The sequence below is a fragment of the Ailuropoda melanoleuca genome, chromosome 2, assembly GCF_002007445.2.
Source record: "Ailuropoda melanoleuca isolate Jingjing chromosome 2, ASM200744v2, whole genome shotgun sequence".
Lineage (NCBI taxonomy): Eukaryota > Metazoa > Chordata > Mammalia > Carnivora > Ursidae > Ailuropoda > Ailuropoda melanoleuca.
In genome coordinates, this window is record NC_048219.1 from 92920611 (window position 1) to 92948360 (window position 27750).

Here is a 27750-nt window from a genome sequence, read left to right on the forward strand (position 1 = left end):
GGAGGGCAAGACTGTTGTGTCCCTAGAGTTTTGATTCAATAGGTCTGGGTGGGGCTGATACTTTGCATTTTTGCCTCTCTAATCAGTTTGAACCATTCCATCTGATGTTGATGCAGCCAGGGGATCCCACTTTGAGAACCACTAATCTACATGTACAGTACGGGGTACTGGGGTCTTCTCCCCCCTTCTCACAGTCACACTGCTCTCCTCTCGGCTTCCTGTTAGAGGCCAAACCTGTGTGGTCGAGTCCTAGGCTCACACTGCTTCTCCCTTGGGATTTACGTAGGACACTGCCTCACTTTTCCAGAACTTTTACTAGAATAACGCCACTTGAGAGAGGCATTCTTTTTTTTTTCTGTGACCTCTCCCCATTTTATTTTTCATTTTAAAAAATTTAAATTAACATATAATGTATTATTTGTTTCAGGGGTACAGGTTTGTGATTCATTGGTCTTAAAAAATACCCAGTGCTCATTACAACACATACCCTCCCCAATGTCCACCACCAGTTACTCCGGAGAGAGGCATTCTGGCATCATTCATTTAGAATGGCACTGTCACTCTGGGCCCTGTTTTATTTCTTCCTGGAGCTCTTAACGCCGTTACAGCCCACATCTCTTTCAGAATTTAAGTTCCAGGCGGCCAGAATCTAACTCTGTTCAATGTTCTACCCCGGCCGCTAAAAACAGTGCCTGGACTTTCATAAACCTGCTCAATAAATATTTCATTGACTGACTACAGGAAGGAATGGGAGGGAAAAGGGGCCTGCAGCAGGAACACACCACGGAAGAAAGGCTGTCGCCAGGTTTGCGCGCCCACCTGAGACCCGGAGCTCAGAGGCGGGACTTCCTGTGCGTTTGCCGAAAGAACTTCCGGCGCGAAGCGGAAGTCCCCTTGAGAGCAGCCGCCGCGGAGACCCAGTGGCGTCCGCTGTTTGGTGCTGTTGCTGCGATGGGCAAAAGAGAGCGAGGGGACCGCGGTGAGACGTGGGGCGGGCGCGCTGGGGCCTGCCTGCGTTCGCCGTCCCCATCGTCCTGTGTCGTAGCTGCTCCGCGCTTCTCAGCGGCTGCCGACCCCGCAGTGTCTTGGGGCTTGTACATGCTGTCGCGACAGGCCGCTGGGCCAGGGTCGATCCTTGACCTTTGGGCACGCCGTGTCGTGGGCCGGGTGGGAAGCATTTGAGGGGGAGGACGCCCGCGGCACACAGGTGGCTCTTGGCTAGGAGTGCGTGGCGTTGGTGAAATACGGCTGCTGCCCGGCTTCCTCGAAATGCCGCTAGGCAGTGCGCAGGGAATCCAAGGTTCCTGCTGGGCTCACTTCTGTGTCCGTATCTGCAGATAAGAAGAAGTCCAAGAAGCGGCACTACGAGGATGAAGATGATGATGATGACGACGTCCCTGGGAACGACTCTCAGGAAGCGGTCCCTTCGGCGGCCGGGAAGCAGGTGGATGAGTCTGGCACCAAAGTGGATGAATATGGAGCCAAGGACTACAGGCTGCAGATGCCGCTGAAGGGCGACCACAGCTCGAGGCCTCTCTGGGTGGTAAGCATACTCTCAGCGAGGGCAGGACCGAGAGTTTGTGGACCCAAAATAGAAATGCAGGGTACTACCCTCCAGAGCTGACCAGGAGAGAGCTTTCATTCATACTGTGAGCAGCCCAAGATAGGAATGAGTAGGTATGGCACACGTGTGCTGGCTAGACTTGGAGTCCCTTCATCTCCAATGCTTCCTCTTACCTTCCCTCCATTTCTGCCTCATTCGTGGAAATATTTATTTACCGAGTAAATGCCATTTATTGTGTAATACTTTAATTCCCCATTTAAAAAATTCGTGGAAGTTATGTATTTTCTAGGCAGCCCTTTTGTTCAACTTGAAATAATTAATATTCTACATTCATTTGAAACCTGGCCAAAAGGTATTTGAGGATAGGCAATAAGGTGGGCTTTCCCTGTGAAGAATAGTGGGAAGCAGCTACTGATTTTGGAAACCTGTTTTAGTCTCTCCATTCCTTGTATCTGATTAATGTAACAGGTCTCACAGTTGGCGGAAGGAGTGCTTACAAAAGCATCTCCCTGGTATTAAAGATCACTTTTTCGGCAGCTTCTCTTTTTTGGATAATGATCTGGGAAAGAGTGTAATAGTCTCTACAGCTCCTTAATTTCTTTATCTGTTGTGTCCATTTGGTGTTTCTTAGGCTCCTGATGGCCACATCTTCTTAGAAGCCTTCTCTCCAGTTTACAAATATGCTCAAGACTTCCTGGTGGCCATTGCAGAGCCAGTGTGCCGACCAACCCATGTGCATGAGTACAAACTAACGGCCTACTCCCTGTATGCAGCTGTCAGTGTTGGGTTGCAAACTAGTGACATCACTGAGTACCTCCGGAAGCTCAGCAAGACGGGAGTCCCTGATGGAATTATTCAGTTTATTAAGGCAAGTGGGGGCTAAGGCCAGCTCTTTTGTCTTCCTTGTTAATGCAGTAATGAAGACAGATGCTACACATTGTCAGCCTGTGGCAGTCATGAAAATGCCATTCACATGTCATGTGGGGAGCACACATAACTAATTGTCCCAGCTCCTACTCTTTTGGATTCTAGCATGGTATTCTTGCTGAGGCCACACTTCCCACAAGCTGCTCCAATACAATGGGTGCTAACACACTGGGGCTACTAATTCAGCCCGTCTGGCCAGGGTTATTTGGGAATGCAGCCAAAAGTGAATGGTGTTTTGGACTGAATTGTGTCCCCTCCAGAATTCATATGCTGAAGCTGTAACCCCTAATGTGATTGTATTTGGAATGAAGAAGTAATTAAGGTTAAATGAGGTCACAAGAGTGGGGCCCTGATCCTATAGGGTTAGCATTCTTTTAAGAAGAGTCAGCCAGAAAGCTCACGTGCTCTCTTTCTCTTTGCATGTACACAAGAAAGAGGTCATATGAGCACATGGTGAAAAAGTAGCCAGGAAGAGAGCCTTAACTAGAAACTAATCACTGGCAACTTGACTGTGGGCTTCTAGAAATGTTTCTGTTGTTAAATCACCCATTCTGTGGTGCCCTGTGTGGCAGCTGAGTAGACTAATATAACTGGTAAACTGTCTAAGGCCGTATACCTGCATGGGACTAATAGTCAACAACTTCTGTTCGGGAATGTCAAAAAGAACTTCCAAGTGTTGAAGTGGCTAGGGTTCCATATGAAGAGCAGTTGAATATGCTTGGCTTTGTCCTGAGAGACAAGTGAATGCCATTCAGAAGAGATGGACAATGACGTTTGTTGCCCTTGGCTGATCTAAAGGGAGTTGAATTCAGACCCCCAATTTGGAGTGGCAGGTGAGTGCCATAGGCGTCCAGTACAGTAAGGCATCCAATCTCAGAAGCTGACAGGAGCCCTGGTGAGCGTTCTCTCTTCTTGTGATGTGGAAAGGTGCCTGGGGAGAAGGGCCTGCACCTTGCTGGAATGAACCTGGCATCAGCACGCTGGCTGTGCTGTCTTGGCTGGGAGCTGCCTGCAGGAATGTGGGTGTTGGTACAGTGCAGTGGTAGATCCAGAAAGGCAGCAGCAGGGGCAGGCCTCAGCCCGAGATCTGAGTGGTGAATTTCCATGGCCACCACACAACCTCTGCTGCGTTCCATCCTAAAGATTGTTGGGAACCTAGAAGATTTTAGCTGTATTCTCTTTCATCAAGAGGGTTACATTCTGGTTGGCGAAATAGGAACATTGGTGAGGAGGCCAGGAAGCTTTGCATTTAATTTGCGCAGCAATTACTGAACACTTACTCTGTGCCAGCCTTGTGCTGGGAGCTGTAATAATGTTTATGTGGCTGCATGAACCATCGGATTAGGATGGGGCCTGTGGCAATGGAGAAGAAAGGGGAAGGGAAAATAAAAGATTTTATATAGCATTTTATAAATCAAGGGATGTGTATCAGAAAGAGCCAGGCAAGGGCAAGGTTTTATTCTCAAAAGTAGAGATTAATAAGAAAAAGTTCAATTTAGTGACCTAACCTCTTTAGGATTGCACATTGGGCTTTCCTAAAGTAAAATGAACTCTTCACTTGGTACGTAGTAAGACGTGCCCAGTAATGAATGTGTCCCGAGTGAGCTGCGTATTGCTAATTGTGCCTGTTTGATGTCACTCCTTGCAGTTGTGTACTGTCAGCTATGGAAAAGTCAAGCTGGTCCTGAAGCACAACAGGTAAGGGATTCTGGGCAGGCGCACCGAGGCACTTTCACCCTGTGCATAGAAGGCGACAAGGAGCTCACATCTGTGGACTGTCTGTCTGCACTAGCACCTACTCCCCTGAGTAAGGGGATAAAAGGAATAAGCAGAGTTAAGTGACCCAAACTGGAAATTTGTTCACTGGCCACTGTGTTCCTCCTAGCAGTGGAGCAGGGACTCAGACCCCTCCTTATTTGACTTTAAAGCAGGGTTTTGTTCTTCATTTGCTATATCTTGGCCAGCAGCTCATTGCTCAGATTTGGTCAAGGCTGTGTGAGAGTAAGAGTGGAGAGAGGCACAAAGCCACTGTTTCCGGACCATCTGATCAAATGAGCAACAGAACCTTCTGGAAGTGGTGTACTGGTCAGTAGTCACCTCCTTCATCCCCTCTTGCAGGTACTTTGTTGAAAGTTCCCACCCTGATGTCATCCAGCATCTTCTCCAGGATGCAGTGATCCGGGAATGCCGCTTGCGGAACTCTGAGGGGGAGGCTACAGAGCTCATCACAGAGACCTTCACCAGCAAGTCTGCCGTATGTGCCCTCCTGGGTCACCCTTGGGGGTGGGAGCATTTGGGGTGTCAGCTCTCTCAGGGGCGGTTAGTTCAGCATTTGCAACCTTGGGACCCTACAATCTTCTTACAGCTGCTGTTCCCTGTGCAACTTTGGCTCTCACCTGGTAGCAGGAGGGCTCATTGTCGAACAGAGGTCCAGATTCTGCATTTCTTACAGATTGCCAAGACCGTTGAAGGCAGTGGTGGGCCTTCTACTTCCCGGGTGACAGACCCACAGGTCCCCACGGACCTGTTTGACTTTTATGAACAAATGGACAAGGATGAGGAAGAAGAAGAAGAGACCCAAACAGTGTCTTTTGAAGTGAAGCAGGTTAGTGAAGGCACCCTGCCTAAGCTGGCCCAGCCCTGCGTGGACTGTGCAGCCTGTGGGAGAGGCTGCCCCCGTCTGTTCCTGTATTGCTTCCTCCTTTTTGGTGTCTGTGGGCTGTAGCATCGTTCCTCCTAATGGAGTTAGATCTGAGTGTCCTGTTCCTCAGGCTGGTGTGGCAGTCTTCACAGGTCCTAGGGAGATGTAGGAAATGGCCCCTTGGGTTATGTACAGTTTATGAGCATGCTTTGGACTTAAGATTATAAAACCTCTTTCATGCTCACTCCCCAGGAAATGATTGAGGAACTCCAGAAACGTTGCATCCACCTGGAGTACCCTCTGTTGGCAGAATATGACTTCCGGAATGATTCCGTTAACCCTGATATCAACATCGATCTGAAACCCACAGCTGTACTTAGACCTTATCAGGAGAAGAGCTTGCGGAAGATGTTTGGGAACGGACGTGCCCGTTCTGGGGTCATTGTTCTTCCTTGTGGTAAGTGACACCTGAGTGAAGAAGGTGGTCAGGACTTTCTCTCTTGGTCTGCCAGCTTCCCCTCACTCTCTTTTGTGTGCCTTTCTCTAAATCACACCTGGCCAGGGAGCAGCGGAGTTCAGATGACTCCCTGACTCATGACTTAACAAATATTTGAGTGCCTGCTGTGTGCAAGGCTCTGACCGCACCAGTGGGTATACATTGGTGGATAGAACAGCACTTCTGACCTCATGGAGCTTGTTTTGGTGGTAGAGAGACGGAGGATAAACAGATCAACTAAGCTTGTGTCAGATCTTGGGGACTGGAGAAGAGGACAGGATGAGCGGTTAGACACTGATGTGGGGAAGGTGCTAGGGTCTCGTTCTTTGCAGTCAGTCTTGTGAGTTGTGTGTATGTGGAGACTACCTAGCACAGAAACTGCTCGTTCCTGGATGGCTTATTACAGTCTGCACGTCCCTTGGCACCTGTCTGATGTCATTTGTCCTAAGTCATGTCAGGTCCTGGCCAGCATTCTTGGCCACAGGTCACAACAGATTCACCTGGAGGCCCTACCTCAGACTTAAGGAAGTTAGAATCTTCAGGGGAGAGGCCTGTGCCTTCAGGTTCTTTTTTTTTTTCTTAAATCACCCTGGATGATTTTGATGCAATGCCTGGTAAAAGAGGAATTGCTGTTTAGAGGAAGAGCTTGGTTTTTATCTTGATCTTCAAACGGTGGGTGATAGTAGACTTGGAAGCCCTGGCATTTCGATTCTGTCTCTGCCAGTAGTGTCCGCCTTTCCCGGATCCCTGAGCTCTCAGCCCAGCATGCCCTGTGCCCGTTGCAGCTGCCTTGTTCTGAGCCCTCCTCTGTGGGGTCCGTGTGCCCCAGCAGTGCCATCTCCCCGTGGCTTGGGCAGGTTATCCTCAGCTTTTACTTTCTCACGTTCAAAATGGCAACAATAGGAGTGTCTCTCACCTCTGGTTTGTTTTGAGATTTCAGCATTTGAACAGAATTCATGGAAAATGCTACAGTAGGGCCTGGGGCTTGTCTCTTTTAATTCTCATGTTTGGCATGACCTGGGCATGTCTCCTTTTTATAAAGAAGAAAACAGAGGCTCTGGAGCAATAAGTGCCCCACAGCATCCTCCGTGAGGATTATTACAAGTAATTCGCCCAGATTCGTTTGTCGATGAGTCATTCTCTCTGTCCACGTCCATTGCAATATGGCCTTGGGTGTCATTGCCCTTTGGTTTCGCATAGGTGCTGGGAAGTCCCTGGTTGGTGTGACAGCCGCATGCACTGTGAGAAAGCGCTGTCTGGTGCTGGGCAACTCAGCTGTGTCCGTGGAGCAGTGGAAAGCCCAGTTCAAGATGTGGTCCACCATCGACGACAGTCAGATCTGCCGCTTTACCTCTGACGCCAAGGACAAGCCCATAGGCTGCTCCATCGCCATCAGCACCTACTCCATGCTGGGCCACACCACCAAAAGGTCCTGGGAGGCTGAGCGAGTCATGGAGTGGCTCAAAACTCAGGAGTGGGGCCTCATGATCCTGGATGAAGTCCATACCATACCAGGTAAGCAGGCTGAGAGCTGAGCTGCCCGCTCATCACAGAGACAGAAATTGATATCCACTTGTTGGGTTGAGGGAAGGACTGCTGTGTAGTATATCCGTCTTGGTAGAAAGGCTTGCTGGGTACAGTTTTAAAGTAAGTCATAAGCATGTGGGGGCGAGGATGAGGGTGGTTGGTGGATGGGTGTATCCCTTCACGGCTTCCTTGATCATGGGCCAGGAGTAGTCATGTAGGAAATGTTATTTCCCTCCTTCCTCCGTCTTACTGTTGCAGCTCAGCTTACCCTTAACCCCCTAGTTTGTGGTGCCATGAAAACTGGACCAGGAGCACTCAAGTCCTTGTTGCAGTGGTGTTTGTTTTGTTTGACGCCTGAAGTTTTGATTCTTAATATATCATAGAAGCCCTACTTCTCCAAGTGTTGCAGGCAGTCTTTTTTTTTTTTTTTAAAGAATAGCTATATTGATATATTATCCACTGATAAAATCCACCCATTGTAAGTGTACCATCCAAGATTTTTAGTTAATATGTGGACTTGGGCAGCTGTCACCATGATCCAGTTAGAACCTCTCCCTGATACTCATTTACAGTTAGTGCTTTCACCCCCAGCCCCAGGGACCATTGAAGTGCTTCCTGTCTCTATAGATTTGCCTTTTCTGGAAATATCCTATTAATAGAATCATATAATACATATTTTCTTATATGTGCTTGCTTTTGCTTCGCATTATCATTTATCGATATTATAACATGTATTGATAGTGTCTTCCCTTTTATTGCTGAGTAGTATTCTAGGCAAATCTTTTTCTGATAAAAACAAATGAAGGGGGAGCCCTGATAAATTAAGAAGTGTAAATTGGAGATTTCTCTGAATGAAATGAAATCAGAGGCATTGTCACATAGAATATTCAAAATATGGCCTAATTGGCCCTAGCATCCATTCTTTTCCGTGCAATGAGAGCCCCTCAGCACTCCCGGATGTCTGAAGGTACTTAGAGATGTTCACAGCAAGCCAGGTAGGGATCAGGTTGAAGGAACAGGGCGTTGGTCCTGAGATGGGAGAGTACTTGGCATGGTCCAATGCAGCAAGGCCATGTGGTGGGAGGGACATAGATGAGAGCAGTCAAAGCCAGTGTTAGGGAGAGGCAGAATAGAGTGTGGGCCAAATGCCACAGGACCTCATAGGTCATTGTAGAGCCTTTGGCTTGTACTGTGAGTGGGTGGGAAGCTATTGGAGGGATTTGAGCAGAGGGTGACATGGTCTCATTTATGGCTAAAAAATACCACCCTGGCTGCTGTGCTGAGAATAGACTAAAGGAGGCAAGGGTAGAAGCAGCTGGATGGGTCCCAACAAGAGTAAGAATAAAGGTAATCTACTTCTGCATGTCTTGTGAGGGTGAAGCTGACAGGCTGGATGTGAGATCTGAGAAAAATAGAAATCAAGGATGACTGTAAGGTTTTTGGCTTGAGTAATTGGAAGGAAGAATTAGCCATTCATTGAGATGTTGAAAGCTATGGAACAGGTTTGAAGAGCGCTGATCAGGAGTTAGGCTTTAGACACATGCATTTGATTGCTAGTTAGACATTCTGGCAGTAGCAAAGTTGTTAAGAAAATGGGCAAAAGACAAGAATAGACATTTCACCAAAGAGAATGTAGAGGTGCCAAGAAGCATTGGAAGAGACATTCCACATCATTAGCCCTGAGGGAAATGCAGATTAATACCATGAGATGAGATGCCACTACACCTTCATCACAGTGGCTACAATGAAAAATGCTGACAATAGTGAGTACTGACTAGAGGACAGAGCAGCTGGCATGTATCACCAGAGGAGTCGTAAAATGTACAGTCACTGTGGAAAAGTTGGGCAGTTTCTTAGAAAATTGCCCTGTGACTCAGCAGGCCCACCCACGGGCATCCATCCTGGAGAATGAAAACTCAGGTTCACACAAAAACCTGCTCCTGAGTGTTCAGAGTATCTCTAGTCAGAGTCTCCAAAACCTGGAAACAACCAAAATGCCTGGCAGTGGGTGACCAGAGAGACCAATGGGTCCGTCCCTCCCCTGGAACATGCACACGGTTGCTTAGATAAATCTCCAGAGGTACATGCTGAGTGAAATCAAGGCATCTTAGAAGGTTACATAGTGTATGGTGCCTTTAAAAAGACGAAAGGACAGTGATGGAGGGCAGATCAGTGGGTGCCAGGGGTTGAGGAGGGTGTGACAGTAAAGGGAGAGCATGAGGGAGTGTTTGGGGTAATGTGTTGGTCCATATCCTGATTATGGTGGTGGTGACACAGATCTATACATGTGCTAAAATTTATAGAACCAATCCCACCCACTAGTTTTACTGTGTGCTAATTTGAAAACTAAAAGAAAAAAAATTAAGGAGCAGGAAGGTATTGGTCTGATTGGATCGGAAATTGGTGACCTAGAGAATCATCCTACAGATGAATTTGGAATTGCCATGTAGTGGTTTAGTTGGAGGCTGTGTTTGAAGCTGGGGAAAACTTGAGGCTTTCTGCGCTTGAGTGTGTGTTTGGTTTATGTTGACATTCCTCTTTAGCCTGGGTCTCAGGCCCCAGAGGGTAGCTGCCAGGCTTGGGATTGGTTGTCTGGTGAGGAGGATTCAGAGGTGAACCCCCACAAAATTTTACGCTTGCCCTGGGTGTCTATGTGTGTCTCTTTCTTCCCTGGTTCACTGGGTCAGTTTGTCTCTGGCTGGGTAGGAGAGTAAAACCAAACAGCTGTGAAGAATTCTGAGTTCAGTCTTGTGAGCCCCTTGGCCTGACCACACTCACTGGGCCAGAGAGCCAATGTTAAATGAGGGAATTCTAGTAAATCACAGTAAGTTTCTTGATTGTTAAACATCTACCATGTTGGATTAGGTAGCATGATCAGTCTCTGAGATCTCTCTCAAAAGGTAAAGGTTGCTGTGTTGTTTTATACATCTTCCACAAAGAGCCCTACTGGGTCACTATTTATAAGAGATTTGCAACTGCAGGACTTGGCGTGTATTAAGTGCTTACTGCATGCAAGACACTGGGCCAATTTCATTATTTTAGCAAGTATTTATTAAGAACCCACTAAGTATCAGGCACTGCTTGGACTGGAGATGAAGTGGGAGGGACATAAAATGACACAAATGTCAAATGACAACTGTGACACATAGCGTACAGTGAAATAAGTCATACCCACAAGGTGTGTATTGTGATTCTATTTATATAAAGTTTGGATGACTGGAGTCGGATCATGGTTCCATTGAGGGAGAGTGCTGAGAGGAGGGGTCAGTGGTGAGACTTCCAGGTGCTAAGAGCACTTATCTTGACCTGGGCGATTCCACAGGCACATACCTGTGTAAAAATTTGTCAAGCCATGCACTGTATCGTATGTGAGTTCTTCCTCCTGACAGCCATATGGCTGTTAGAGAACGTGGTAGTGGGGCATGACGCGTTTGCAGGGCAGATGCCACAGGAAGGCCTTATTTCTGGCTGCAGAGTGTCCAGGTGGGGTCGAGACTCGTGCTTCCCTTGGGTTGATAGAATATCTGGGCTGCTGGTGCTGCCTCCCAGGCTCCCGCATTAGGTTGGAGTCTCCATTGCCTTGGCTGCCATGCCCTGACATGAGGAGCCTGGTCTGGAGTCCTTGGCTCCCCTTTTCTGGAGCGGCACAGTCCTCGGACATAACTGTGCTTTTGGTCTTTGTCTTCCAAGTGTGTGTGCAAACCACGTTAGGCTTGGAAGACCTGGTACTTACTTGGGGGTTAGATAGCCCTCTGCTGTTGCGTTGTTCTTATGTTTTCGACTTGTGTTCTGGTGCAGTGTGACCCCTCTTTCCTGATGTTTAATGTCTGTTTCTGTGGTATCATTGACCTTACCTTTAATAGTATTAGAAGATAAGCATGACACGAACATTTTAACCTTCTTTCAGAGTATTAGGGTTTTTAAAAGATGAGCCCATGGAAACCCACAGTTGGGTTTTTTTAAATTAATGTCTCATACTCACTTATGCGTTTATTTAATTTGATAAATCAGAAGGAATTTTAACATTCCAAAGAGAGAAAGGTGGGGTTGCTGGTTGACCAGATGAATCTAATTGGAAAAGTGCAGAGAAGAGAGTTTCCAAGGCAGGTCAGGGTGCCTGGGGTTTCATGTCTCCCTGTTTTCTCCTTGGTTTCTGGGAAGATGGTGGGAAGCTGAACAGATCCAGCTCCTATCCTCTGATCCCCCAGTTACCCAGCCATCTTTCTGTGACCTGGGTACAAGTTTCAGGTCGAGCAAATTCCTTGCATTGTTTAGAGCTCAGTGGTATTTTAAGTGTTGTAGGTCATGTTTCAGATTGCCATTTGTGCTCCTGCTGGTAGCTTAGCTGTTGCAAGGAAGGATTCTGGGGTTCCCTAACTTGGAGCTTCCCTAAAGCCATTTCTCCCTTTTGTTCTCTTTTTCTTCCCTCTTTTGGACAGGTCTGAAAGTGATGATTAAGCGTTCTTGCTTAGTCACTCTTGTCTAGAGCCAGATTCCTGTAATTCAGAAACCCGGGGGTTAGTCCCCATAGTGTCCCAGGCCAGTCTGAAGCCACAAGGCTGTGTGTGGTCCTTGAGCATTTAAAAAGTGACGCTGTGAATGCACTGATTGTCTCCTTAGCCAAGATGTTCCGACGGGTGCTCACCATTGTGCAGGCCCACTGCAAGCTGGGTTTGACCGCGACCCTCGTCCGGGAAGATGACAAAATTGTGGATTTAAATTTTCTGATTGGGCCCAAGCTCTACGAAGCCAACTGGATGGAGCTGCAGAACAACGGCTACATCGCCAAAGTCCAGTGTGCTGAGGTAGCCGCCTCCTTCCTGGCACTGTCTCCAAGGGAGGGACGCCCCCCCAGGGTTCAGGGGAAAGGGATCGGGTCAACTCCCCACGGGCAGATACATAGGTCAGGACTTGGCAAAAGTGCCACATCTCATCCTGTTCTTCCCATTTCAAGGCGTGGGACACAGAATCACGTTCCAGGGTCACACAGTCAGGAAGTGCTCACGTCTGGACGGTAATCCAGGCTGGTTTGAGTCCAAGGTCCATGCTCCTCCTCTTTTTCTCTGGGAGTGAGCACCTGAGGCTGTTCCCACCCACCCTCACCCTTGAGGGATTTTTGGGTGGTCCTGCGTGGGCAACCATCCAGGCCACGCCAGTGTCCCAGCCTCTGGGTTTTGATGCCCCCAGAAGGTACCTGTGGCCTAGGTCATTTTATTTCTGCACACATTGGGAAACATTGTCCCGATCTTCTTCTACAGTGAATACCTGCATAGGTAAATGCTTAAAGTACACGTTCAAAGGTAAGTCTTCTCAGAAGGAACAACAGCAACAATCCTTTCTGGCACCTTGAAGTAACTGTCACTCACTGGCTAGGGTAGGGTGGCCTCTGTCCTGAAAGGGCAGAAGGGGGCCTCTCGGGTCAAGGTGAGTGTGAAGAACCTGTGCCTGTGGACTTGCTCTGCTGAAAACTTCCTTACCCTGTAGTTGTGGCTCCATAATCAGCGCCCGTTTCAGGAAGCAGAGCGTTGCCAGCATCTGTGAGGCCCCCTGTTCCTCTCTAGTTGCTTCTCTCCTCCCCCTGCCAGGGTTTCTGCTGTTGTGGAACTTGGGTTTGTCACTCTCTTGCTTCCCTTTATTTTATCTGTTGTGTATATTTCCCTTACCTATTCTGTTTAGCTTTCCCTTAAAAAAAAAGTCTTTAGGGGCACCTGTGTGGCTCAGTCAGTTAAGCTTTGGCTCAGGTCATGGTCCTGGGGTCCTGGGATCAAGCCCTGCATTGGGCTCCCTGCTCAGCGGGGAGTCTGTTTCTCCCCCTCCCTCTACTCCTCCCCTGCTTGTGCTTACTAACTCTCTCAAATAAATAAATAAAATCTTAAAGTCTTTATATATATATATATATAAATAGAACTTGGTTATATATGCCTCTTGCTCAGTGCTTTTATTCCTTGCAGAATGTATTACTTTTTTAATGATGCAAGTATCTGTAGTTCATTTTTTTGAATCGCTCTGTAGTATTCCATTGTACAAATACACCACAGTTTGATATATGATAGAATATTACACAGGAGGTAAAAATAAAATCTCTGATGTTGACAGACATTTAGGTTGCTAAGTTGTCTTTTTTTTTTTTTTAAAGATTTTATTTATTTATTTGACAGAGAGAGACAGCCAGTGAGAGAGGGAACACAAGCAGGGGGAGTGGGAGAGGAAGAAGCAGGCTCCTAGCAGAGGAGCCTGATGTGGTACTCGATCCCAGAACCCCGGGATCACGCCCTGAGCCAAAGGCAGACACTTAATGACTGCGCCACCCAGGTGCCCCGCTAAGTTGTCTTTTTAACAGCTTTATTGAGGTGTAAGTTCATGTTTAATATTCACCTGTTGTAAGTAAATACTATGATTTAGAAATTCTGTGATCTTAGTAAGTGTAAAGAATTCTGTAGCCATCCTCACACTCCAGTTTTAGAATTGAACTTCCTACCACCCCATCACCACCCCAGAAATTTCCCTCATGCCCATTTGCCATGAATCCTTGCTTCTATTCCCAGCCCTAGTGAGCCACTGATTTATTTTGTCTCTATAAACTTGGAGCTTGGTTTTTTTGCTGTTATGACAGTGTTGCTGCATATATTTTTATACCTTTTTTTGGGGCCTTGGGTAATTTTTTCTACAGCAGTGTTGTTCACACTGTGCTGTGATTCCATAGTGGATGGTGACATTACTTTATTGGGTCATGATCAGGATAGGATAGAATTTGCCAGAAAGAATTATACCTATTAAGGGTATATGTTATTTAATAAAACTGTTTGTGCATATGAATGTTTGGTTTGTGACGTAAAATGATTCAACTGTGAAGTCCACTGCTCTGGCAGATACACCTGGAAATAACATTTCTGGGCCAAAGGCTATGTGGATGTTCACTTTACTAGTTGCATCCTAGAAAACTCTGTTTTCCAAAGTGTTGTATCAGTTGACACTCTCATCAAGGGTGAGTGAGGTTTTTCCACATCTTCTCCAACACATCATAGTTTTATTTTCTTTTGATTTTTGCTGACGTGGTAAGTATGAACATGGTATTCCTTTATGATTTCAATATGTATTTTCCTATTTACTGATGATGTTGAATATCGTTTCATATGTTCTGTGAAATGCATAATTTTAAAGATTTTACTGTGAAAAAAACAATTGCTTTGTGTGTAAAGAACTAGAAATTCTAATGAGGACATGGACAGGACATGGCCTAAGAGGAACCAGAAAATATAGCAGCAGCAGTAAAACCTATGAATTTGAGCTCAGCCCAGTGTTAGGCATATTATGATGGCAGCTAATCCCACGGTGGTTGCAGCGTGAAGAAAGGGTCTGTGATGATCACACAGAAGTGGCATTGGTCACAGAATTCAGAGCCTGTCAGTATAGGCTTTATGGCCTGTTCAGTACAAAGTTTCCAGAGGGTCCTGATTGTGTGTTCACAGCCTTGAGACCTTTAAAACCCATGGCATTTCAGTATATTTGTCTGAGCTGCTTTACCTTGCCAACAGCCCATGCACAGGGCCCAGCACAGAGAAGGCTCTCAGGAGTGTTATTGTCATTCTTATTTGAATGATCAAATTGTCTCAGATGCAACCAATGGGACACCGTTCCAGCTGGCTTCTCTATCCGTTTGACATGTCCCCAGCATTCTTTGAGCACTTCCTTGTTTTCTGGAGTAGCAAGATATTTTAGGCTTAGCTGGTACTTTCTCTACCCACCCTGGCCCTGGAATCAGCCATTGCTCTAAGGTGCCCTTTTAGTAGAGAATGGAATTTACAAACCAAGAACTAGGTGCTAGGTGACTCCCAGGATGTCATTGCTAGGCTGACTCAACAGACAGAGCTGGGAAGTGTGTGCGCGGTTCTTCATAGCAGTACTCTGTGTAGACTTGTGTGTGAAGGGATGGTCTAAACAGGAGGGGTTACCTGGACCACTGGTCGAGATCCTGATTTCCCTTACTTGAAGCTGGTGTAAAAGTAATTCCCTGGATATCGATGCATTTAAAAATCTATGTGTTAAGAGATAAATATGAGAGTGTCCTGGTTCACCATTAGGTATTTGATTTGGTGTGTGTGTGTGTATACATTTTTTTTTTCCATTTTAGAAAGGAGGAGGAGGGGAGGGGCAGAGGGGGAGGGAGAGAGAATCTTAAGCAGGCTCCATGCCCAGCTTGGAGCCTACATGGGGCTCAGTCTCACAACCCTGAGATCACGACCTGAGCCAAAATCAAGAGTCCAACACTTAACCAACTGAGCCACCCATGCACCCCTTTTTGAAGCTAGTTCTGCTAAATGAATGGTCTTCAAAAGTTTCTAATCATATGATATTTCAACTTGCAAACTGACCCTTGGTTCTTACCGTGTCACAGGTTTGGTGCCCAATGTCTCCTGAGTTTTACCGGGAATATGTGGCAATCAAAACCAAGAAGCGAATCTTGCTGTACACCATGAACCCCAACAAGTTCAGAGCTTGCCAGTTTCTGATCAAGTTTCATGAAAGGAGGAATGACAAAATTATTGTCTTTGCTGACAATGTGTTTGCCCTGAAGGAATATGCCATTAGGCTGAACAAGTAAGAATTGAAAAGTTGGGGTTGCCGCCAGGCAGCTTATCTTCCCCAGGCCAGAGTGCAGAAGGGGCTTGGGGTTTTTTGTGTTTTTGCTTTTTGTTTTCCTCTTCCTCTCTCGAAGCTCTCAGGAACTTCTTAGGATCTAAAGGTCTGGTTCTGTGGCCCCACTCCCAGGAACCAGGTAAGACAGAGGAGCAAGTGGTCAGACTCAGAGGTCAGAGCACATAGAAAAGGGAGCCTGGTCACTCTCAGCCCAGGGATCAGGGGCTAGAGTTGTGCTGCTTTGGAAAGGTGGGCACAAGTTGGCTTCTGGAGTGGCAGGCTGAGTGAGCACTCTGGTGGAGCCGAGGTCAGGCTCTATGGGCCAGGAAGGCAAGGCTGACGGGCCAGCATCCCAGCTACGGCCCTGCATCTAGAAAGCACTTCTCAGGAATCACCAGCAATGTCCTCACTAGCGCACAGCCCCACCTGGATTCTGTGTTAGCACTACGTGTGTAGACACGAAGCTTAGATGAGGGATGATGACTCAGGAAAAAGCATAAACAAAGAAAAAAGGAAAAAGTAAAGGAGGGAATCCTGAAGAGAATAGTGACTAGCTGAGGGTCTATAGCCACTCATTTTTATGGGCCTCCTCCTGATATCCTTGCATGACAGAGGGCTTCTTGGAAGAGAGAAACTTTGCAGGAGCTCTCTTTCCCTCTCATGTGCTTTCGGGATAATTGAGGGGGTGATTCTGTGTCCTTCCTAATGCAGCTTCGTTCTTCTCTAGACCCTATATCTATGGTCCTACATCCCAAGGAGAGAGGATGCAGATTCTCCAGAACTTCAAGCACAACCCCAAAATCAACACCATCTTCATATCCAAGGTCTGTGTAGTGTGCAGGGTGGTGGTGAGGCACCGCATCCCCGGGCTGGGGGAGCTCTGGGCATTTCTAGATCGCGAATTCATGCTTGTCGAAGGGACTTGATGAAGGGTTTTCATTCCCATGTTTCTGTGTGGGGGACAGAGGAATGCATCCTGATGGGTAGCCGAAGGAGCAGATGCAGGGTTTAACGTACTGTGGATGATCTAGAAAGGCTTTTTGCTTGACTGAGATTTTTCCCGCTTCTTTTGGGGATATGGGAATTTTACATTATATTTTCTTTATCTAAGGGGGAAATTTTCATTACCTGTGTGGCCAAAGTAGGCATTCAAATGAGGTTCTCTTTGTGGAGTTAGAGATTGCTGTGGGCTGTAGGCAGCCTTTCTCTTGGCTCCTCGTGTGCCTTGTTGGTGGGTGGGGAATGTAAGCTCAATGCAGACTCATGAAGGCCCAGCTTGGTGATGCTCTTAGAAGCTGTGGCCCAACAGTGTAGAGCGGTCATTCAGATTAGAACTCAAAGCTCAAAATAAATGAGATTTACTAATAAAGTCATCATGGCTGGGTCAGTAAGTGCCAGACTTTGATGGGTGCTTGGGAACCTCGATGGTCGGAATCCTCAAACGGAGGCTGCTACCTGGAGCCAGATCCAGCCCGGTGTGGACAGTGGCCCCTACCAGTTCTTGTGTTCCGTGCGTGCTGGTGGTTTCATTGGCCTCCAGTTGAGAGTGTGGATGGTTTTGTGCAGACATGTTTCTGTAGCAAAAAAGAAGAGGGATCATTTACAGATAGTCTCTGCTCGCAGGGCCCTCTCATCTCTGGGCCCCAGCAGCCCATACTGGCAATGCTGCTGACACAGCTAGTGGGGTCTGTGGGTCCTGACAGCTTCTTTAGGACAGCTCTCAGGAGAGTTCACGCTAGGTACTAGAGACCCGCCTGCATCCGCAGGACTCTGGTACAGAGAGAAGAGGATGGTGATTATCTTTCAGGATGGTGATTATCTTTCTAAATTATCAAGGGACCTTATTTAAATTCAGGGCCAGTTGATTTTTTTTTCTTTCTATCCCAAATAAAAAACCTTCCCAGGCCCACAGCTGTTTCATTTCCACAGGTTGGCGACACATCGTTTGATTTGCCAGAAGCAAATGTTCTCATTCAGATCTCCTCTCACGGTGGCTCCCGGCGGCAGGAGGCCCAGAGGCTGGGGCGAGTGCTCCGAGCCAAAAAAGGTAAAGGTGGTCTTACCCCTTCTGCTCCAGGAAGCCTTTCCTTTTGAACGACTTTGGTTAAGAAGAGGGTAGGACAAAGCTGCCTACGTGTTCATGGTGGTGAGGTTGTGCCACTGGGCCTAGTAGACTCTGCAGGGAGGGATCCCAGAGCAAGGCTTGGCCCTTATTATTTCTCTTGCCTTGGGGTTACTATGTGGATGTTTTCCCTGGTAGCTGCCTGGTTCACGTGGATGTCTTCTCAGCTGCGCGCTTGCGTTGGTAGGTAGTGGGGGGGCCAGGAGAGCAGTGTGTAATGGTGTCACCGTAGAGGGAGAAAGCAGAGCTGGGCCACCAGTGACGTCTAGGAGCTGGAACTGTACCCTGGACCTTGAGTCGGAGTAAGGGGAGGGCGTGGTGGGAGCAGCTTGGGCAGCCCCGTGGCTGCCTCACACACCACCTGGGAAGAGCCCCGTCCTGCGCGGCAGCTTGCAGCAGGGGTGTTGCATGCTCAGCGCGTGAGGATGCAGGAGGTCGAAGTCTGTGCCTGATAACTGTGATCGGAGGGCCCAGACCCTGACCGTGGGCGTGGCAGGCACTGACGCTGCTGCTTTGAGATGGCCGCGGCTCTCCTCCTGGGACCAGTCAGGCTGTAAGACAGGGACCCAGGCCTTGTCTTCAGGGTATTTGCTTTCCTTTCTTAGGAGATAGCCGGACTGCTAGGATGTTCGGAAGCAAGGTTAGTGGGCGTATGTTGGAATCGTACTATATTAGAAGACGTGTAAGAGGCAGCTAACTATTTAATATGGAAACGGGGCACGTTAGTAGAAAGAGCATGCGCTTGGGCACCAGGCCAGCCTTGTGATCTTGGGCAGGTAGTTTGCCCCTCTTAGCCTTGCTTTTCCATCCAGAGTGGGAGCACATCCTGTCTTGCAGAGTTGTGAGGAGTAACAGGGTATAGGAGGTTGCTGGATAAATTGCAGCCTTTATAAACCGACAGGGATATAATCTGCCTGGCATATGTGAACATAATTTGTAACTTATGCCTTACTCACCACCTCCCCAAAAAGAAACAAATCTAACTTGAAAACCACCTTGGATTTGAGTAGAATTTTGGTTTTTTATATTTGATATAAGGTATTTGGCTGCTTTCTTTGCATCTCTGAGCTCTTGTAAGACTAAGAAACAGTTGAATTCAGAGGCAGGACACAGATATAGAACCTGCTGACAATTGAACTGTGAAACAAAACCTGCAGATTGTCCGGAAGGATCAGCTTTTATAGGCTGCAGTATTCTCTGTTCCTAGTTTCTGTGATAATTCTGTTCTGGGTTTTCTCTCTGAACCGTTCTTTTCTTTCTTTCTTTTTTTTTTTTAGTAACTTTATTGAGATAAAATTCACATACCATATAGTTGGTCCATTGGAAGGGAACAATTCATTGGTTTTTTTCTTTTCTTTTTTTTGAGAGAGCATGCATGAGAGAATGGGTGTGTACAGTGGGGTGGGGAGGGGCAGAGGGAGAGGGGGAGAGAGAATTTTTTTTTTTTTTAAAGATTTTATTTATTTATTTGACACACAGAGACAGTGAAAGAGGGAACACAAGCAAGGGGAGTATGAGAGGGAGAAGCAGGCTTTCCGGCCAGCAGGGAGCCGATGCAGGGCTCCATCCCAGGACCCTGGGATCATGACCTGAGCCGAAGGCAGACACTTAACAGCTGAGCCACCCAGGCACCCCGGAGAGAGAGAATCTTAACCAGGCTCCACACGTAGTGCAGAGCCCGACTTGGGGCTCCATCTCATGACCCTGAGATCATGATTGGAGCCAAATTGAACCCTTAACCGACTGAGCCACCCAGGCGCCCCCAGTGGCTTTTAATATAATTGCAAAGTGTGTAACCATCACCATAGGCTATGTTTAGAATATTCTCATCACTCTAGAAAAGAAACCCTTTCCGGCTGGCAGTCACTCCTTTCTCCTTGCCTTCTGGCCCCAACTGCAGGCAGTCATGACTCTATTTTTACCTTAATAAATGTGCCCATTCTAGACATTGCATACATACAGAATCATGCAATCTGTGCCCTCCGCAACTGCCTTCTTTCACTAGTATGATGTTTTCAAAAGGGTCCTCCGTAGTAGCATGTAGTAGTACTGCCTTCTTTTTTTTTTTTTATTAAGGTTTTTATTTATTTATTTGAGAGAGCACAAGTGGAGAGGAGAGGGAGAAACAGACTCCCCACTGAACAGGGAGCCCAACATGGGGCTGGATCCCAGGACCCGAGCTGAAGGCAGATGCTTAGCTGGCCGAGCCACCCACGCGCCCCAGTACTTCCTTCTTTTTCTTGCCAAATGACCATCCGTTGTACAGACATGCCGCGTCTTGTTTATTTGTTCTTCTGTTGGTCACACTTGGGGTGTTTCCACTTTTCGGTTCTTAGGACTACTGCTGCTATGGAATTCATGCACAAATTTTGTGTGGACATATGTTCTCAGTTCTCTTGGGTATATATCTAGCAGTAGATTGTTGGTCAGCTGGGGTAACTCTCTGTTTAACATTTTAATTAACTACCAGACTATCTTCCAAAAAGGCTGCACCATTTTACACTCCCAGCAGCAATGTATGAAGAATCTGGTTTCTCTACATCCTTGACAGTTGCTGTAATTATCTTTTCTGATTCTGGCCATCCTAGGGAGTGCCAGGTGGTACCTCACTGTGATTTTGGTTTGCGTTTCCCTGATGACTAATGATGTCAAGTGCTTTTCATGGGCTTGTTGGCCATTGGTAGATTTTCTTTGGAGAAATCTGTTCAGATCCTTTGCCCTTTTAATAATTGGGTCATTTGTCTTTTCATTATTCATTTGCAGTAGTTATTTATATAGTCCAGATACAAATCCCTTATCAGATAGATGCTTTGTAAATATCTTCTCCCATTCTGTGGGTTGTCTTTTTACTTTCTTGGTGGTGTCCTTTAAAGCACAAACATTTTTAGTTTAATGAAGTGTCCGAGCAAAATCAAGGCCATTAGCCCCCTGACTGCAAAGCTCTTCCACTGCATTACGGTTGGCCCTTGAATAACACAGATTTGAACTGTGAAGGATTTTTTTGATAACTGTAGTTCAGTACTGTAAATGTATTTTCTCTTCTTTACAATTAATAATGTTTTCTCTAGCTTACTTTATACTAAAAATAGTATGTAATACATGTAACATGTAGAGTATGTGTTAATCAACTGTTTATGTTATTGGTAAGCCTTCCAGTCAGCAGTAGGCTATGAGTAGTTAAGTTTTGGGGGAGTCAGAAGTTACGTGTGGACTTTCAGCTGTGTGGGGGGTTGGTGCCCCTAACTCTCATGTTGTTCAGGGGTCAGCTGTACTTAGTTTTGAGCCCTGAACCCTCGGTCCCTAGCATTGTAACAGCTAATGTTGTCCTTTCTCCTTTCCTCTCTTAAGGGATGGTTGCTGAGGAATACAATGCCTTCTTCTACTCGTTGGTGTCCCAGGACACACAGGAAATGGCTTACTCAACCAAGCGGCAGAGGTTTTTGGTAGATCAGGGTTATAGCTTCAAGGTATGTATTCATTTGATCTCCAGTCAGAATAGAACCAAGGCTTTTTTTGTACCCATGCCTCCAGGAGAGGTAGGCACTGCCCTTGGTACCAATGTGGGACAGAGCTCAGACAGCACAGGACATTAGGGCACTGGAAGCCCTGCCTCACATTCCCTGTATCTTGGCATGCATTGCTGGGGACTTCAAGGGAAACTGTTGTTCAGGATCCCTTCCTGCACCCAGCCTCCCACTGTGAATGGTCAAAGAATGGGGCCTCTGAAGCGAGGGGCTTGGGTTCTCTGCTTGTTAACATTTTACAGTTGTCTTGCAAACAGAGTGTTAGTTGTCCGTGGGAAAATGTGCTAGCCTCATAGGACTTGAGATGCCGCGGAGCTGTGGCCTCACTGCTGCTCTGAGCCCCTTGGGGTTACTTTCCTGCACCAGCAATGGTTGTCAGCCAGAGCTTTAGGATTTCCTGTTGTTCACAGACCTGATTTGTAATACAAGGAAGGCTGTGATGGGGGTCCCTCCAGGTGGCTGGGAGAGCCCTTCCTTTACTCTGTTGGGGAGCGCGGGCCTCAGTGGGCCTCACGTCAGCACTGTCCATGTGTGACAAATGGGCATTTGCACGGCTCTGGACATGCCAAAGCTTTGGGTGACTACCATTGGCTGAGGTGACTTCCATTGCTCTCTTTCCCGTTTATGTCAGGATTTAGTGTCCCGAAAGATTTTTATTTGTGGGAGTGGATGGGGGTGCGGGAAGCAGAGAACTAAAAGGACGCTCCCTAGAACATGCAGGCTCCCAGGTGCTTGGTTTACAGAAGACTACAGGCTGCCTTTTCAGACGCTTTTGATCGTGTCTTTTTACAAGTTGGTGAATTCTCGTTATTAGCCATCGGCAAGAGGTCAGGGCTGTCCAGCCCCTCCTGTCTTAGCCAGAAGCAGTGACAGTTTCGGACATTTCATGCTGAGCTGGAGGATGGGATACTTGACCATTTTTTTTTTTTAATGATTTTTTATTATATTATGTTAGTCACCATACAGTACATCCCCGGTTTCCTATGTAAAGTTCGATGATTCATTAGTTGTGTATAACACCCAGTGCACCATGCAATACGTGCCCTCCTTACTACCCATCACCGGTCTGTCCCATTCCCCCACCCCCCTCCTCTCTGAAGCCCTCAGTTTGTTTCTCAGAGTCCATAGTCTCTCATGGTTCATTCCCCCTTCTGATTACCCCCCCCTTTCTTTACCCCTTCCTTCCTCTACCGATCATCCTAGTTCTTATGTTCCATAGATGAGAGAAATCATATGATAATTGTCTTTCTCTGCTTGACTTATTTCACTTAGCATTATCTGTTCCAGTGCCGTCCATGTTGCAGCATATGTTGGGAATTCGTTCTTTCTGATAGCTGAGTAATATTCCATTGTATATATGGACCACAGCTTCTTAATCCAGTCATCTGTTGAAGGGCATCTCGGCCTCCTTCCACGATTTAGCTATTGTGGACAATGCTGCTATGAACATTGGGGTGCATATGGCCCTTCTCTTCACTACGTATTTTGAAGGATTTGCGTGAAGGCCTTTTTATGAATCTGTACAAAATGTGCGGTGATGGCAGCATTCATACCTCCTGACCCCCGGAGAGTCAGGGATTACACAAGCACCAGATCAGGGAGTATGCTGGGTTGTTTGAAAGGTGAGCTGGGCAGAAAGGCACCTGGGCATGTGATTGTCTGTGTTGGTTGGAGCTGCCCTTGCCTTCCTTACCTTCAGCACTGCTGGCTGAGAGCAGCCAGGTTAGAGTTTCCAGAATCATGGCCCCGGAGTTCCCGAGGGATGATCGGGCCAGGACAGAAATGCCCTGTGTCTGCACTCTGGGTCTGTGGCCGCTTGAAGGGCTCAGCCACATCCCTGCTCCTGGGACTTTGCTTTCAATTAAAATGCTGAGAAGAATTAATGGGGGAAAAAAGATTCCTGTACACCATCAGTCCAGGCTTTCTTCAGGGATAGATAGGCTGTGTAGTAAGTTACCCCCAAAGAAAGGAAAACCGAATCTCCACCATGCTATTCTCTTGCTCTCTTAGAAAAAATCTTGTAAATCCCCCTCCACAGGCTCTCATTTCTAAGCGCTCCCTCCTGCTCCCAGGAGGCTGAAGACCCTGCCCAAGGGCAGCAGCAGTGCCTGTCAGTCTTTGGTCCCCTCTTTTATCTGGTGCAGGACGGAAAACTGCCAGAAGGGACATTTTAGAGTTGCAGAGGCCCGGTTCATCTTTTGTAAGTGATCGTGTATCTGCCGTTTGGGGAGTAGGTTTCTCTGGAATTTCCTTCACCTCCTGCCCTGCAGTCAGTAGTTAAGCTCCTTGTTCCAGATGGCTCCGAAGCTAGTCTCTGGAATGCCAGAGAGGAACTCTCCGTTGTTAGCCGCCTGCTCAGATGGGCCTGAGGGAGGGAAAACAGAAGGGGACATGTGGCCTGCGGCTTTCGGCTCTATAGGTAATCACAAAGCTTGCTGGCATGGAGGACGAAGAGCTGGCATTTTCCACGAGAGAAGAGCAGCAGCAGCTCTTACAGAAAGTCCTGGCAGCCACTGACCTGGACGCTGAGGAAGAGGTGGTGGCAGGAGAATTTGGCTCCAGATCCAGCCAGGTGAGTGAGTGGGTGAGGCTGCAGGTGTCAGTTCTCCTGAAGGACAGAAGTCTTATGCACACACATGTACTTAGTTGTGTTTGTGTGTGTGCGTGTGCACGTGCACCTTTGTGACCTTTGTAAAAACTTGGAAAGCCCAGGAAGCTGCAGAGAAGAGAGTAACAGAAACAGCCCCTATGAACCTTTTGGTGTGCATCCTTCCTTCCTTCCATATTGTTTCACATGGCCAAGTCCACGGCAGCCGTAGCTGGCCTCCTGCTCCATTCACCTCACAGTGTGGTCCAGGTTTTGTTAGTGCCTTGATGTTGGAGCCCGGGATGGCACAGGTGGCCCCAGGCTTACACCAGGGTGGCTGCGGGAGGGGGTGTTGTGGGCCTGCCATGTGCTAGGCCAATATAATATGGTATAATCAGTGAAAGTGCCATTATGGGGAGTTTTTATCATCCCTTCCAAGAGAAAAGTACAGTTTAGTCAGGTGCTTTGGAAACAAATTAAATTGATATTAGAGCCAAAAGGTGAGAAGTAGTTGGGACAAGGAAAAGAAAGCAGCGTCTCTGGGGAGGTGCTGCTCTCCCTCCCGGATGAGGCCATTCTGCCCCCAAATGTGGGGGCTGGATCCCCCTCTGGGCACTCTCCATGGATGGATGCTTCAGGGAAATTTCTTGCCTCGTGACTGTGTGCTAAGGCCATTTTCACCAACCAGTGAGCCACCTAAGGTCAGGCTGTTGAAAGCATTGCTTGGTGCCTGTCTGCATACTTGGCTTGTAATCTGGTACAAGTAGTGTGCCAGGCTCTGGGTCAGACCCTTGCCTGTGTGATTTCTGTTCACATCACTTATGTCAAGACAGTTGAGGCTATCCCCATTTTACAGATGAGTTCATTGAGGCTCAGACATTCAGTATTTGTCCAAAGTCACCCAGTGAGAGGTAGAGCCAAGATTCAAGCCCAGGGCTGTCTGGCTTTCCACTTGATCCAGAGCCTAATGGGGAGTCTTAAGGTGTTGGGGACTGCTGCCCTCGCTGTTGAAAAATTCTGTTTATAAATTGTCACTAAGAGAGGCAGAGTAGCATTGTGGTTAAGAATGGGGAATCTGAAGCCAGCTGCCTGGGTTCAAGTCCCATCTCTTTAAGAGCTGTGTGATCTCGGACAAGTTACTTAATCTTTCTGTGCCTCAGTTTCCTCATCTGTAAGATGGGGATTATAATAATTGTGAGAATTGGATGAGTTAACACATGTAAATACGTGTAAACTGCTTCATACAATGCCTGAGACACAGTAAGTGGTCAATAAATGTTCTTAAAAAATTAGTATTTATTAAACTTAAAAACTTTATAAAACTTATGATTATAAATGTTATAAAAGGAGTGTCTTTCCCTTGGAAACTAACTGTGGGCTGGGTCCCCCGCAGGCATCTCGGCGCTTTGGCACCATGAGCTCCATGTCTGGGGCTGACGACACCGTGTACATGGAGTACCACTCAGCTCGGAGCAAGGCTTCCACGAAGCACGTGCACCCGCTTTTCAAGCGCTTCAGGAAATGACATCCCTCGGGCCACGTGGGTGAAGGCTGGGGGCCCGGCACCACCACTGGATAGGGATTTTCCATATCCGTATTCTTTCCTTTAACATTGACCAAACGGATGCAGTGTTTGTTAACTGTGTTGAAGAAAATGCATTGAGAGCTTGGTTCTGTCTTCGTGGGTCATCCAGGGCTTAAAAAAAGTTGGGAGACTCTATTTTGGGGTTTTTTTTCAGACCCCTCTTTAATCATGGGCAGTGGTCATTCCTGTATATAAATATTTGTAATATTTAAGATGTATTTATCTTAATGTTCTGAATAAACAGAAAGGGAGCATTTGACCACTCTTGATGACAGGTGTTCTTTGCCTTGTCACAGGCATGGGCTATGTCTAGGTGAAACTCCATCGAGGCCCCCTTCGTAGCAGGCACGAGGAAGTGAGATGGGGTCCATCCCTGAGGAGCCATACTGGGGAGACACACCCCAAGATAAAGAAGACTTGCCCGTTGGTGTTGAGGCATGGACAGGGCCAAGGGCCAGAGAGAGGGAAGTGCTTGAGCCGCCTGTTTGCCATTTAGCCTCTGGGCGCTCCACGCTCGGCACCCCTGTGTGCAGGTCCTCTAGGTCAGCTGGAGGCCATCGCAACCCTCGGAAGCCGCTGTGCCCACAGCTCCTGCGGTTGGGCTTCTCCGAGAGAGTCATCTCTTACTTCTCCCCCAGATGTGTTTTTGATGTTGTTGGGAGGCTGGGTTCCTCTTCAAATAGCAGCGTGCTGCCCTTGGATCTTTAAGAGCTGGTTCCTTTATTCTGACAAGTGTCTTTTCCTCTCTTGTTCCTGGTATGAAAGAAAAGAGGAAAAGGATTGTTTCATAAAAAAGAGACACAAGGCATACATAGGTCACGAAGAAAACCTTGCTGTTTTGAGGAGGAGGCTTATCCTAAGAGGCCACAGCGCTCCCATGTGGGGAGTGTTGAAAGCCTGTGCTAAATAAATAAGGCCTCTACAGTTGGAGTCCCTGCCCACCCCCCACCCCCCGAGGCTCCGCAGCAGCAGCATTCCGTTTCCCGTGTTGTCAGACATGCCTGCCCGGCTGTTCTGTGAGGCGGCTGCAGACCAGGCCTGGGAAGACAGGACCTACTTGGTCAGGCGTGCTTTGAAGCAGAGCCACCTTGCCCGAATTCCATTTCTCAGCTGACTTTTGGGGACAAACACTCACAGTCTGGCCAGCAGCTAGCCGCTCTGTCTGTGCAGACCTCAGAAATGGCCCCGAGCAGCCAGACCTGAGGCCTGTGCTCAGGCATGTATGCGCTAAGGCCCGTAGACCTGCCCATTACTCACCCTGAGGGGCTGGCACGCAGTTGTCTCAGACTTGATCACACCTGGTGTTATTCCCAGATTCTTATCTCCCTCACACTTTTATGCTTGAGATACTCAATACTAAATATGTTTTGTGTTTTCACATTTCTGCCCGTGGTGCGCACGGTTTTCTTGTTCTGTAACCTGTCTACTGATAATGTGGATGTTAACCCAAGCCCCGTGATCCTGGAAAACGGGGACTGTTAAAGAAGTCCTCCATCTTTTGTGTTCTGGGAAACTGCTTACTGCAGAGAGCCGCCCTTCCCCATATGCCCCCTTTGTTTCCCTGACAAGGCCAGGCACACATCTTCCATGTTCCCATTTTTGCCCCCGCTGTCCCATGTCCTTCATGGTGTTGGTTTTCTTCGTTTTTCACATTTATACTCGATTAGTCTGAGTTCCGTCTGCACCTTAGGAGTGGGTGTATAGTAGGTGCCCAGTTGACTGTTGAATTGGGTTCTGAAAAGAGTTTATGGACTTAAGAGAAGTTAAAAAAAAAAATCTTCAAACATTTTTTACAAACTTAAAGTTTGTGGACTTAAAAGGAGCGCTATGACCCCTGCCTGCTTATTGAGTGAGTCACCTGCTGGTACCCACCCACCCCGCTATCCCTTGCTCCTGCTCTGCCCTGAGCTAGCCCTCACACCCATGGCCGATGGGCTTGGCAGGATGAGGTGCCAGAGGAGAGCTGCACAAAGACCTAGAGATTTGTTTAGGGTCCCCTGAGTTTTATACCGAGCACTGGTCAGCACAGGCATATAAGCCACGTGAAAGCACTGGGGGAGCTTACCCAGGGCCTGGTTGTTTTGTCAGCCAGAGCAAGAAACCTCATAATTCACAGGGCGCCTAGTAGAACACAAAGCAA

At 47.5% G+C, this 27750-nt stretch overlaps 1 protein-coding gene across 1 annotated transcript; it reads left to right on the forward strand.

Annotated features, from left to right (window-relative positions):
• The first annotated feature begins 878 nt into the window (after positions 1-878).
• Positions 879-25869, forward strand: ERCC3 (ERCC excision repair 3, TFIIH core complex helicase subunit). The gene is made up of 15 exons (XM_002926975.4): positions 879-979; positions 1338-1543; positions 2196-2432; positions 4140-4189; positions 4610-4745; positions 4944-5096; positions 5385-5589; positions 6829-7143; positions 11776-11960; positions 15551-15753; positions 16520-16616; positions 17722-17839; positions 21263-21381; positions 23858-24010; positions 25419-25869. Exons 1-15 carry the CDS (start codon positions 952-954, stop codon positions 25548-25550), a joined length of 2337 nt encoding a protein of 778 aa, XP_002927021.1. The 5' UTR covers positions 879-951; the 3' UTR covers positions 25551-25869.
• Positions 25870-27750: the final 1881 nt, after the last annotated feature.